The sequence below is a fragment of the Cucurbita moschata genome, unplaced genomic scaffold, assembly GCF_002738365.1.
Source record: "Cucurbita moschata cultivar Rifu unplaced genomic scaffold, Cmos_1.0 Cmo_Scf00058, whole genome shotgun sequence".
Classification (NCBI taxonomy): domain Eukaryota; kingdom Viridiplantae; phylum Streptophyta; class Magnoliopsida; order Cucurbitales; family Cucurbitaceae; genus Cucurbita; species Cucurbita moschata.
Genome location: NW_019268574.1, coordinates 21162 through 35469, shown reverse-complemented (window position 1 = coordinate 35469; position 14308 = coordinate 21162). Strand labels below are relative to the sequence as shown.

General features: G+C 36.4%; 1 protein-coding gene across 1 annotated transcript; it reads left to right on the top strand.

The window, feature by feature from the left end:
- The first annotated feature begins 12613 nt into the window (after positions 1 to 12613).
- On the top strand, positions 12614 to 13255 carry LOC111436644. Its single transcript, XM_023074361.1, has 2 exons — positions 12614 to 12900; positions 12973 to 13255. Exons 1-2 carry the CDS (start codon positions 12645 to 12647, stop codon positions 13176 to 13178), a joined length of 462 nt encoding a protein of 153 aa, XP_022930129.1. The 5' UTR covers positions 12614 to 12644; the 3' UTR covers positions 13179 to 13255.
- The last annotated feature ends 1053 nt before the right edge of the window (positions 13256 to 14308 follow it).

The window sequence follows — 14308 nt, the reverse complement described above, 5'->3', positions numbered from 1 at the left end:
TGCAGTTCACTTTGTGAATCGTTTACCTATTTCTAGAAATGGTGGGAAAACTCCGCTTGAGGTATGGTCAGGTACTCCTGTTAGTAATTATGATAAATTGCATGTGTTTGGGTGTCCTGCTTATTATCATGTGACAGACTCAAAGCTAGATCCTAGAGCAAAAAATGCCAAGTTTATGGGCTTTAGTAAAGGCGTGAAGGGCTATAGGTTATGATGTCTAGAAATAAGTAAGATTGTTAATAGTCGAGATGTGACACTCGATGAGTCTGGAATGTTTTTGCAGAAAATTGAAAATAATGACGAGGCATTGAAGTAGGTGGAGAAGGTGTTGTTCTCTCCTGATATAGTTGCTCCTACTGAAGAACCTGTTGATCAGGTAGATAATAACTCTGATGTCTTAGAACAGGAGGAGCAAAGCCTTGAGGAGCAAAGCCTTGTAAATGAAAAAGTAGAGGAACCTGAGTCTATCGCCAAGAATAGACCACGAAGGGTAATTCAAAAACCTACAAGGCTTGATGATACGATAGCATATACTTTCTCTATGATTGATGGAGTTTCCAACCTACGTATTGAGGCTTGAAGTGGTGGCAACCAACTCAGTTATCAACTTGAAGATTTCATGACAAGGTGGAGATTGTTGTAAATTGTCATAAGTTTTGATTTGATTTGGAGATCTTATGACAAGGTGGAGATTGTTGTAAATTGTCATAAGTTTTGATTTGATTTGGTTATTTGGATTAGATTTGATTTGGTTATTTGAATTAGATTTAGTCATACTAGGGTTTAGGTATGTATCGGGATTTGATATCGGGATTTGGAAGAGATTTGGGAGTCACGTTGTATTTGTTGAGTGACATATTGGTGAGAGACTTTGTAGTGTGATAGTGAGACATTCACTTGTAAACTTTGTTTTTAGTGATTGGTTGCTACCCGTGGATGTAGGGGAACTTCTTCTCTCCGAACCACATAAATATTTTGGTGTCTCTTTGTGTAATTCGGTTCATTGGTGTTGTGAGTACATTTTTTCCGCTTTCGGCGCACAACACTAGTTATGTTTCACATTCTTAACATGGTATCAGAGTAAGAGACGTGTTAGAGATTGAAACAGAGGACGACGAACGAATTGGGTTGACCTTCCACAAGATATATCAATTCTTTTAAGCCTAAATCTCAAAAGTTTTAATTTCTAATGTCTCTAGCGATTGTCCATTATTGAGCATCGCAAATCATCAATATTTTTTCTTTCAATAATAAAATCAAGAACATATTCATTACCAAGATGTTTGTGGCGAACTATCTAGATTCAGTCACAACACGTAGCCTCGTACTCTAAATTTGGATATTGAATTGGCTACATATATTCTCAATCATTCTCCTAGATCGAGAGCTACGGTTGGCAAACTGTTCTCCATCGTCCAATATCAAGACTACGTTATAAGCATCTTCAAATTTCTCACCAAAGCTCAAAGGTGACATGCTCAAGATGTTCGTATTTTCTTTCACAACATCATTACGAAATTTAGTGATGGAATGATTTGATGATGAGCAAGCGCTCAAGTTAAAAGATCTCTCTCCATTATCACTAACAACATTCTTTGGCACATGCCCCTCGTTGGAAGAACCTGTTGACCTATTTTTCCTTCCAACTGCTTCTACTTGACAGTAAACAAGATTAATGTAATAGAATTCTGCTGGCCAAAGTGATGAGATATCCATGTTCGGGTTATCCTCTAAAATTTCTTTAAAGGAATCAAGATCTTAGGCTTAGAGTAGCTCATGCACATAAGCCTCTCAAGTGACTCAAGGGGAACATCGATCTTCCTAAATATCAAAATTTCCTTTTTGGCGGTATCAACCAAATTCAGCTTCAAAATTTCGAATGTTTATTTAACATATTCTTATTACATTCACCATTCTGATCAGTCAGGATATTCACTTGTTTCAATCAAATCAAATGGGACAAATTACCAATCCTTGAGTAAATCATTTATGCATGAACCAAGAAGTGATCAATTAGGATATTCACATGTTCCAAACAAATTGAACGGGAAAAATTACCAATCCTCTAGTAAATTATTTATGCATAAACCAAGAAAAGCACATTCGGTGGCAGCTCTTCGAGTTCTGAGATACATCGAAGGTACTCCTGATCAAAACTCTTACTATCATCCGAAACAACTTAAGATTATAGGCATATTGCAATTCTAATTGGTGTGAATGTCGAACTACCTATTTCTAGGTTTTGCATATTCCTTAGAAATTCAGTTATTTATTGGAAGTTTAAAAAGCAAACAATGTATCTAGATCATCAGTAGAAGTCGAGTATCGAGCTATGACAAATACTTGTTTAGAGTTAACTTGGCTGAAATACATTCTTCAAGACTTGAAAAATCTGCTGCCCGTATCAGCATTGTTGTATTGTGATAATTAAGAAGCAGCATTACAATACATTAGTATTGATCATAATCAGAAACATGGTCTCAAAAAGACACTTAGCAGTGACAACCTTACTCCTTAAGCTATAAATGTGACATAATCTAAGTACAATTCATCCAAACAAAATCATTACCGGATTATAGAATAATATTGAGTTTATTGAGTTAATGAAATAAAATAAAATATCATTTTATTACCCATCAAAATACAATAGGCTAGAAACGGTATGTTTTTATTTAAAAATATAATTATCCTTCCTCAATCTCGAAGGTAGGGAGAAATTAGAAATTAAATAGTCAAACATTCTATACTCATACTCCCAAATCCACAAAATTTAACGTCCTTTCTAAATTTTGTGGTCTTTTCTAAATATAGTTTTCCATCAAGCTATATAAAGGGCTTCTCTTTATCAAAAAAATTCAAGCATCCACACCTTAGCCATTGCTACTCTTCATCATTTGAAACGAGCTTGTAACCTTACAACTTCAAAACAATCCACAATGGCCATGGGCAAAGGTTTCAAGCTCTTTCACTCCCTTTTCTTAGTGATTGTTTGGCAATGTTGTGCAAAGGTGGATGCCACTTTTGGCGATGTCAACGGTGTTGTAAATCTCGATCATCAATTTTCATTTCGTGCCTTTGGATCACAAGACACACAAGCCCCAACGGTTGCACCAATTGGAAGTAGCACAGAAGTCCCGGTGGCTACACCATTTGGAAGCATTGCTCAAACTCCGGAGGCTCTAACCCCGGAGGGTGCATTGGTCGGAAGCATTGCTCAAACCCCAGAAGGTGCATCGGTCGGAAGCATTGCTCAAACCCCGGAGGGTGCATCGGTTGGAACCATTGCTCAAACCCCTGATGCTGCATCGGTTGGGAGAATTGTGTTGGAGGCAGCACCGTTTGGGAGAATTGCACTACCTCCGAAGGTTGCACCAGTTGGAAGCATGGCTCAAACCCCAACTATTGCACCAGTTGGAAGTAGCACACAAATGTGAGAGTAGCATTGCTATGCATAGAGGAACACCTCAGCCAAACTAAATCATTATTTTGTAGACAAATTCATTATTTCTATATTTTTTCTTAAATGGAATGATAATTCTCTATTTTTTTTTTTTGCTTATATTTAATTTTTGACTTTAACTAAAGAATGATATTTTTAAAACTTAATGACACATTGTTTTTAATACGGTACACTTTGATGATCTACTAAGTGAGACCATACCCAATAAATTTATTGATGCATTAATACAAATTGTCTTGTTTGCAAAATCTTCTAACATCATACTATTAATAAATTAATTAAATTGATTCTAATTATATTTTTTAAATTTTGACGAGCGAATAATAATAGGTTATGATTTTGCAATAGGAACAAACTTGGGTCGACAACAATATTGTCGGAGAACAAAATTGTGAGTTTTTTGCTTCGACCTTGCCTCTACACTAGGCTAAGTCATTTGGCTTGACCTTGCCTCTGTTTGAGACCAAAGTCTTTCAATGCAACGTCGCATCTCATCTTGATCCACATGGCCCATATGTCTTGATGCCATTCTAAGTCTTGGGGTGTCGTCAACCATCACCACTCACTCGTGCATGCCATCGAGAACAGGCCTGCATGTCGTTCATCTCATGGAGATGTCTCGAATATCCATTCATTTGGGTTCTATCGACCATTGAGCCATGGGGGCGGTGGTAATAAAGGAGGAGATATAAATAACTATATATATATCTGCACATGTTTATTATATTAATAAATACAAGTCTTCATACATACTTCAATAACTATATATTATATCTCTCTTCTATACGAATTTTTTTTTTAATAGTGGAATCTTTTTTTTAACAGTGGAATTTACGAAAAAAAAATTGTAAAAAAATACAAAAAGAAAAAAAAAATTGTATATTGTTAAATTCTTTTAATGGATGATAGATGAAGAATGAATAATATCCAAATAATTATTGCAACAATAGTTGATGAAAACTCCTTTCATATAAATCCATTACTTTCATATGTGAATTCAATATTTCCATCTTTCAAGGCTTTGCTCCTCCCCTCCTGTTCTAAGACGATCAATAGAGAATACCACCTTCTCCACCTACTTCAACGTCTCGTCATTATTTTCAATTTTTCGCAAAAACATTCCAGACTCATCGAATGTAACATCTCGACTATTAACAATCTTACTTGTTTCTAGACACCATAACCTATAGCCCCTCACGCCTTTACTAAAGCCCATAAACTTGGCATTTTTTGCTCTAGGATCCAGCTTTGAGTCTGTCAAATGATAATAAGCAGGACACCCAAACACATCAAATTTATCATAATCAGTAACAGGAGTACCTGACCATACCTTAAGCGGAGTTTTCTCACCATTTCCAGAATCAGGTAAACGATTCACAAAGTGAACTGCATAACTGAGAGCCTCAGCTCAAAAAGCCTTACTCAATCCTGCTTGAGACAATATGCATCGAACCTTCTCTATTAATGTCTGGTTCACTCAGCAACTCCATTTTATTATGGCTTACTAGGAATAGTGAAGTGTCGAACAATCCCTTTATCTCGACATACTTTAAGGAATGGATCATAAGTATATTCTCCACCGTTGTCTGATCTCAACTTTTTGGTTTTCCTGTCCGTCTGATTCTCTACCATTTTCTTCCACTCCAAGAAGATTTGGAGAACCTCATTTTTGTGTCTCATGGGATACATTCAAACTCTCCTCGAGTAGTCATCAATAAATGTGACAAACTACCTCTTCCCTCCCAATGAGACATTCTTCGTGGGGCCCCATACATAAGCGTGAACATAATCCAAAATGCCCTTTGTTTGGTGTATAGTTGTACTAAACTTCACATTTTTTAGTTTACAAAATATACAAGGTTCACAAAAATCAATTTTACCAGTTGTGGCACCCTTAAGGACTCCTTGGTTCACCAATGTCTGAAGCGCCTTCTCACCAGCATGCCTAAGTCTCATGTGCCATAATTTCGATATGTCTTGTTCTTTTGAACTTGCCACAGCAGCATGCCCAATTATTGTGGTTCCATTGAGGTAGTATATGCTACCTCTTCTAGTTCCTTTAATTGCCACCAAAGCTCTACAATCTACTTTCTAATTCCCTCCTTCCAAAATGATGCAATAACCACTGGCATCCAAAACGCCAAGGGAAATAACATTTTTCTTCAAGTCAGGGACATACCTCACATCATTGAGTTTTTGTATAAGCCCGTCAAACGTCTGGATTTGTACTGAGTCGATTCCCGCCATCTTGCAAGTACTATCATTGCTCGTATAGACAACTCCACCATTGAACTCTTTCAAGTAAAAAAACATCTCTATGTTGGAACACATATGAAAGGAGCACCCAGAATCAAGAATTCATTCACTGGATTGGCTGACTGATAAGGAGATCGTCAAGGTATTATCTGTATCAATGTCGTCATCTCTAACCACATTGGACTTCGACTCCTTCTCTTTCAAGATCCGACAATCTTTCTTCCAATGACCTTCCTGTCGACAATATGCACACTCATTTTTATCAAGTTTTCGCCAATTACCATATCTACCTCTCGACTTTGATCGGGACTCTCCACATTCGCTCCTTTTCCAAGTAAAAGTTCTTTTACGAGCAGTGAGAACATTTGAGCTAGAATCTTGATATGCATCCTTTTCCTTCTTTTGCACCTCATTATTCATCAAGGAATTCGAAACATCTTCAAAATCAATATCATAGGCTCCATGCAGTAGAGTGGTTACTAAAAACTCATAGGACTCCGGCAAAGAATTTAATAACAACAACGCCTTGTCTTCGTCATCAATCTTAACATCAAGATTGAGCAAATCAGTGAGGATTTTGTTAAAATCATCCAAATGCTCAACTATCGAGATACCTTTCTTGTAGTCAAAACGAAAGAGTTTCTTCTTCAAATAGAGTTTATTTTCCACACTCTTCTGCATATATTTCGCCTCAAGCTTGTCCCCTAGTTCTTTCTCCATCGTAACCTTCATAAATGGATATTTCTAATCCTTGCCAAGACAGGATCGAATAATTCCGCAAGCTTGCCGATTTAATTTCGTCCATTCTGCTTCTGTCATGTCTTCAAGCATCACCTCTTAGAGAGAAGCATCAAGATCTTGCATGACCAGCAAATCGCTAACTTCGCCTTGCCAAACACCAAAATTGTTGGTTCCATCAGATTTCTCTACTTCGAGATTAGAACTCAAAAATCTCGATCCACGTCGTGATTTAATTCTAGATGATTCTGCCATTTTTAAGAAAATAAACACAATTGTGCGCACGTCTAGTGGTCGATGAGGCCAAAACTTTCACAATACCCCAAATACCACACTCAAGCTCTGATACCACTTGTTGTGCGCCGGAAGTGGAACAAATGTACTCACAACACCAATAAACCGAATTACACAAAGAGACACCAAGATATTTATGTGGTTCGGAGAGAAGAAGTTCCCCTACATCCACGGGTAGCAACCAATCACTAAAAACAAAGTGTTACAAGTGAATGCCTCACTATCACACTACAAAGTCTCTCACCAATATGTCACTCAACAAATACAACGTGACTCCCAAAGCTCTCCCAAATCTCGATATCAAATCCCGCTATCAAATTCCGATATATAACTAAACCCTGGTATGACTAAATCTAATTCAAATAACCAAATCAAATCTAATCCAAATAACCCAATCAAATCTAATCTAAAAACCCAATCAAATCTAATCTAAACAACCAAATCAAATAAAAACTTATGACAATTTAGAAGATTGAAAGTCCAATCTTCATTGATGTTAAAAAATTTTAAATATGATACAAGCTACCAAGTAACTCCGGAAAATAATAGAAAATATAGTGGTACAAATAAGATCAAATATACTACCGACCAATTCCTCAAAACATAAGAAAATAAAAATCCTAACCAATTACCGTTATATAAAATATATTCTACAACTAATTTTATATCTTAAATCAAATTTTAAAATAAGTTGTCATTTTATTCAAGGTAGCGGAGAGGTGTCGAGCAATTTTACATTCTATAGTTGAGAACGTCTAAAGGACTACCAGCTGAAATTAGTACTATGGTTGCATGGGAACTCATTTGCAAAGGATGAGCTGAAAGAGTGTCAAATGAGAGAGAAAAAGGTAACCCAAGAGAAGGAGGAGTCAAGGGACTCAACATCAAGAATAATAAATACAATAAAAGAAGATCGTTTCTCAAGGATGAGCAAAGATGTGATAATGCTAGAACATATAGGGAAATTTGCTTATTTGTGCATATCTTGTTGTTTACTATAAAAAAAAAAATATATATTTAAAGTTGATAGAGTTCATGATTAAAATTACGAATTACATAAAATAGGTCTTTTGGTGTGTTAACTTGTGCTATTTTGTGCATCATATTGAACCAGGCCAATGACGGTACAAAAGTAAATAATGAGACTAAACATCAAGAAGGAGGGGACTACAAGAGGGTGGCTGTAAGTTGAGTGAAAAACACATGGAGAGCACTCTCAATCCTAAATTATAGGTGACAAATATGGAACCCTATAAATAGGGTAGCTTACCCTTCACCCTGTGAGTAGGGTAGCTTACGGTAAATAAAAAGAAAGTCGCGTAGTGGTTGAGAAGAATGCTTTAGGAGGGAGCAGGTCTCAGCAAAGTATGGAATCAAACAGAAGAAAACGAGATTGTAGCCAAAAGTGATTCCGCTCAGTTAGCACTGATGACCGAGCAACCCACCCTACGAAAACGGGTTATTGACGCCTAGAAGCCTAACAAGCACATCAGTAAAGTATAGAATCAGACAGAAACAGAGAGACCAGTAGAGTATTCAATCTCTCTAAATGGGGGTTTACTATGGAAAGACCGCCCATGTGTCCCCGAGACGAGAAAATCTTAAAAGACATTATAGCTGAAATCCACGATACATCTTATACGTCCCACCCAAGAAGTACAAAGATGTATAGGATGTGAAAGGATGTTACTAGTGGCAAGGGAGGAAGAAGGATCTAGCAGATTTTATAAGACAATGCATGGCTTGCCAGTAGCTGAAGGCCTCGAGATAGTGCCCAACAAGATTGCTACAGTCCTTAAATGGGAAGTAGTGTGTATGGATTTTATCTCATGTTTGCCAAAGATCAAGCAAAGTTTTAACGTAATTTTGGCAGTTGTAGGCATAGTAATCAAAACAGTACACTCATTCTAGGCAAGACCACATATCAAGTAGATTGGTTGGGTTCAACTATAAATAAGAGAGTCAATATACCTCCACGGAGTGCTAGTCTCTATAGTGATAGATAGGAACACCAGGTCCACCTCAAAGGTTAAGACGGATCTTCAGAAGGCGTCGAGAAAAGTTTGATTTACCACCTCACATTCTCAATATTATTTTTCTAAAAATCTTAAAATTTTCTACAACCTTCGTATAACTTATTGGTGATTGACCATCATAAAATTCCCGTCTATAAGAAATTAAAAAATTGGGAAGTTTGGTAATGTAAAAAAAATGTCTATTTTTCAACTTTTTCTAAACTTTCCTTTATTATTTCATTTTAAAATCTTATACAACTCATTTATGCTATCTTTTATATTTAAATGGACCCTATCAACCTCATGCCACATATTTTAAAAGAACAACGAAGATCAACACAAGAGCATTCTAGAGTTGTGTGTCACAACCATACTGAAGAGGGTAGGTTGTGACCCCTTAGATCACAACAAGCATAACAGTGACTCTAAAGTGAAACCTAATCGGCCATGCGAGTGTAAAGATAGACAAGTCCATGAAGTGATTGAGGAGGATGGTGTATCATCCAACATACCAGACAGAGGCAACAATGTCGACATGAGTATCAAAAATAGGCTTTTTGAAGGGTTAGGTATGGCCCCAAGCCTTAACATCTAAAACCAGAGTTTTAAGAGTGAATTTGGGTATACGACTTTGGAATTAAGTCCGTCTACATGAAATTTGAAAACTCTCAAAATTTTGTGTCAATTGAACACGAGACGGATGCTCTATAACACTATGTGATGGTTTTCCTAAATCATGTCCATACTTTCAAGATTTTAATACCTCCAAATGTACCTTAGAGGAAGTCATTGTGCCAACTCTCCACCACCCTTTGGTCTTGTGTTGCTTATGCCTAGGTCACAGTGAAGGCTCTCCACCATCCTTTGGTCATGTGGCCTAAGCTAGCTACTCTGTTGCTTATGCTTGGGTCACAGTGAAGGCTCTCCACCACCCTTTGGTCATGTGACCTAAGCTAGCTACTCTGTTGCTTATGCTTGGGTCATAGTGAAGGCGAACATTGGTAACATTGGTAGACGAGTGTCTCGAGAGAATGTTACTTTTTTTTTAATTTTAGTTTGTATTTTGGTTGAATTGTATTTTGGTTGAATCCCAATCCCTAGTGTCCATTCTTGTATTTAACTCAAATGTTCCTATTGAAATAAATTTTTGTTTGTTTGTATCTTTTTAAATCTTTTATTGTTTTAAAGTTTTGAGAAAGATTTATAGCAGTTTTGGTCAAATTCGTCTGTAATTTAGTAAATTTTTTATTAACCCATTTTTTTTATTTGTTTGTAAATTTAGTTTGAATTTCAAAATATTTTACAAAATAAATAACCAGATGAAATCATTGAGGAGCAAAGCCTTGTAAATTAAAAAGTGGAGGAACCTGAGTCTATCGCCAAGAGTAGACCACGAAGGGTAATTCGAAAACCTGCAAGACTTGATGATACGATAGCATATACTTTCTCTATGATTGATGGAGTTTCCAACCTACGTATTGAGGTTTGAAGTGGTGGCAACAAACTCAGTTATCAACTTGAAGATCTTGTGACAAGGTGAAGATTGTTGTAAATTGTCATAAGTTTTGATTTGATTTGATTTGGAGATCTTATGACAAGGTGGAGATTGTTGTAAATTGTCATAAGTTTTGATTTGATTTGGTTATTTGGATTAGATTTGATTTGGTTATTTGAATTAGATTTAGTCATACTAGGGTTTAGGTATGTATCGGAATTTGATATCGGGATTTGGGAGAGCTTTGGGAGTCACGTTGTATTTGTTGAGTGACATATTGGTGAGAGACTTTGTAGTGTGATAGCGAGGCATTCACTTGTAACACTTTGTTTTTAGTGATTGGTTGCTACCCGTGGATGTAGGGAAACTTCTTCTCTCCGAACCACATAAATATTTTGGTGTCTCCTTGTATAATTCGGTTCATTGGTGTTGTGAGTACATTTGTAAAGCTTTCGGCGCACAACACTAGTTATGTTTCACATTCTTAACATGGTATCAGAGTAGGAGAAGAGGAAGAACAGAAGAGAAGTGTTAGAGATTGAAACGACGAACGAATTGGGATGACCTTCCACAAGATATATCAATTCTTTTAAGCCTAAATCTCAAAGGTTTTAATTTCTAATGTCTTTAGCGATTGTCCATGATTGAGAATCGCAAATCATCAATATTTTTTCTTTCAATAATAAAATCAAGAACATATTCATTATCAAGATGTTTGTGGCGAACTATCTAGATTCGGTCACAACACGTAGCCTCCTACTCTAAATTTGGATCTTGAATTGGCTACATATTCCTAATCATTCTCCTAGATCGAGAGCTACGGTTGGCAAACTGTTCTCGATCGTCCAATATCAAGACTACGTTATAAGCATCTTCAAATTTCTCACCAAAGCTCAAAGGTGACAGGCTCAAGATGTTCGTATTTTCTTTTACAACATCATTACGGAATTCAGTGATGGAATGATTTGATGATGAGCAAGCTCTCAAGTTAAAAGATCTCTCTCCATTATCACTAACAACATTCTTTGGCACATGCCCCTCGTTGGAAGAACCTGTTGACCTATTTTTCCTTCCAACTGCTTCTACTTGACAGTAAACAAGATTAAGGTAATAGAATTCTGCTGGCCAAAGTGATGAGATATCCATGTTCGGGTTATCCTCTAAAACTTCTTTAAAGGAATCAAGATCTTAGGCTTAGAGTAGCCCATGCACATAAGCCTCTCAAGTGACTAAAGGGGAACATCGATCTTCCTAAATATCAAAATTTCCTTTTTGGCGGTATCAACCAAATTCAGCTTCAAAATTTCGGATGTTTATTTAACATATTCTTATTACATTCACAATTCTGATCAGTCAAGATATTCACTTGTTCCAATCAAATCATATGGGACAAACTACCAATCCTTGAGTAAATCATTTATGCATGAACCAAGAAGTGATCAGTTAGGATATTCACATGTTCCAAACAAATTAAACGGGAAAAATTACCAATTCTCTAGTAAACTATTTATGCATAAACCAAGAAAACCACATTCGGTGGCAGCTCTTCGAGTTTTGAGATACATCGAAGGTACTCCTTGTCAAAACTCCTACTATCATCCGAAGCAACTTAAGATTATAGGCATATTGCAATTCTAATTGGTGTGAATGTCGAACTACCTATTTCTAGGTTTTGCATATTCCTTAGAAATTCAGTTATTTATTGGAAGTCTAAAAAGCAAACAATGTATCTAGATCATCAGTAGAAGTCGAGTATCGAGCTATGACAAATACTTGTTTAGAGTTAACTTGGCTGAAATACATTCTTCAAGACTTGAAAATTCTGCTGCCAGTACCAGCATTGTTGTATTGTGATAATTAAGAAGCAGCATTACAATACATTAGTATTGATCATAATCAGAAATATGGTCTCAAAAAGACACTTAGCGGTTACAACCTTACTCCTTAAGCTATAAATGGGTTGTATGATGTGACATAATCTAAGTAAGTACAATTCATCCAAACAAAATCATTACCCGATTATAGAATAATATTGAGTTTATTGAGTTAATGAAATAAAATAAAATATCATTTTATTACCCATCAAAAGTACAATAGGCTAGAAACGGTATGTTTTTATTTAAAAATATAATTATCCTTCCTCATCTCGAAGGTAGGGAGAAATTAGAAATTAAATAGTCAAACATTCTATACTCGGAATACTCCCAAATCCACAAAATTTAACGTCCTTTCTAAATTTTGTGGTCTTTTCTAAATATAGGTTTCCCATCAAGCTATATAAAGGGCTTCTCTTTATCAAAAAAATTCAAGCATCCACACCTTAGCCATTGCTACTCTTCATCATTTGAAACGAGCTTGTAACCTTACAACTTCAAAACAATCCACAATGGCCATGGGCAAAGGTTTCAAGCTCTTTCACTCCCTTTTCTTAGTGATTGTTTGGCAATGTTGTGCAAAGGTGGATGCCACTTTTGGCGATGTCAACGGTGTTGTAAATCTCGATCATCAATTTTCATTTCGTGCCTTTGGATCACAAGACACACAAGCCCCAACGGTTGCACCAATTGGAAGTAGCACAGAAGTCCCGGTGGCTACACCATTTGGAAGCATTGCTCAAACTCCGGAGGCTCTAACCCCGGAGGGTGCATTGGTCGGAAGCATTGCTCAAACCCCAGAAGGTGCATCGGTCGGAAGCATTGCTCAAACCCCAGAAGGTGCATCGGTCGGAAGCATTGCTCAAACCCCGGAGGGTGCATCGGTTGGAACCATTGCTCAAACCCCTGATGCTGCATCGGTTGGGAGAATTGTGTTGGAGGCAGCACCGTTTGGGAGAATTGCACTACCTCCGAAGGTTGCACCAGTTGGAAGCATGGCTCAAACCCCAACTATTGCACCAGTTGGAAGTAGCACACAAATGTGAGAGTAGCATTGCTATGCATAGAGGAACACCTCAGCCAAACTAAATCATTATTTTGTAGACAAATTCATTATTTCTATATTTTTTCTTAAATGGAATGATAATTCTCTATTTTTTTGCTTATATTTAATTTTTGACTTTAACTAAAGAATGATATTTTTAAAACTTAATGACACATTGTTTTTAATAGGGTACACTTTGATGATCTACTAAGTGAGACCATACCAATAAATTTATTGATGCATTAATACAAATTGTCTTGTTTGCAAAATCTTCTAACATCATACTATTAATAAATTAATTAAATTGATTCTAATTATATTTTTTCAATTTTGACGAGCGAATAATAATAGGTTATGATTTTGCAATAGGAACAAACTTGGGTCGACAACAATATTGTCGGAGAACAAAATTGTGAAAGTTTTTTGGTTCGACCTTGCCTCTACACTAGGCTAAGTCATTTGGCTTGACCTTGCCTCTGCTTGAGACCAAAGTCTTTCAATGCAACGTCGCATCTCATCTTGATCCATATGGCCCATATGTCTTGATGCCATTCTAAGTCTTGGGGTGTCGTCAACCATCACCACTCACTCGTGCATGCCATCGAGAACAGGCCTGCATGTCGTTCATCTCATGGAGATGTCTCGAATATCCATTCATTTGGGTTCTATCGACCATTGAGCCATGGGGGTGGTGGTAATAAAGGAGGAGATATAAATAACTATATATATATCTGCACATGTTTATTATATTAATAAATACAAGTCTTCATACATACATACTTCAATAACTATATATTATATCTCTCTTCTATACGAACTTTTTTTTAATGGATGTTAAATTATATTGTTAAATATATTGTTAAATTATATTGTTAAATTCTTTTAATGGATGATAGATGAAGAATGAATAATATCCAAATAATTATTGCAACAATAGTTGATGAAAACTCCTTTCATATAAATCCATTACTTTCATATGTGAATTCAATATTTCCATCTTTCAAGGCTTTGCTCCTCCCCTCCTGTTCTAAGACGATCAATAGGTTCTTCAGTAGGAGCAACTTTATCAAGAGAGAATACTACCTTCTCCACCTACTTCAACGGCTCGTCATTATTTTCAATTTTCTGCAA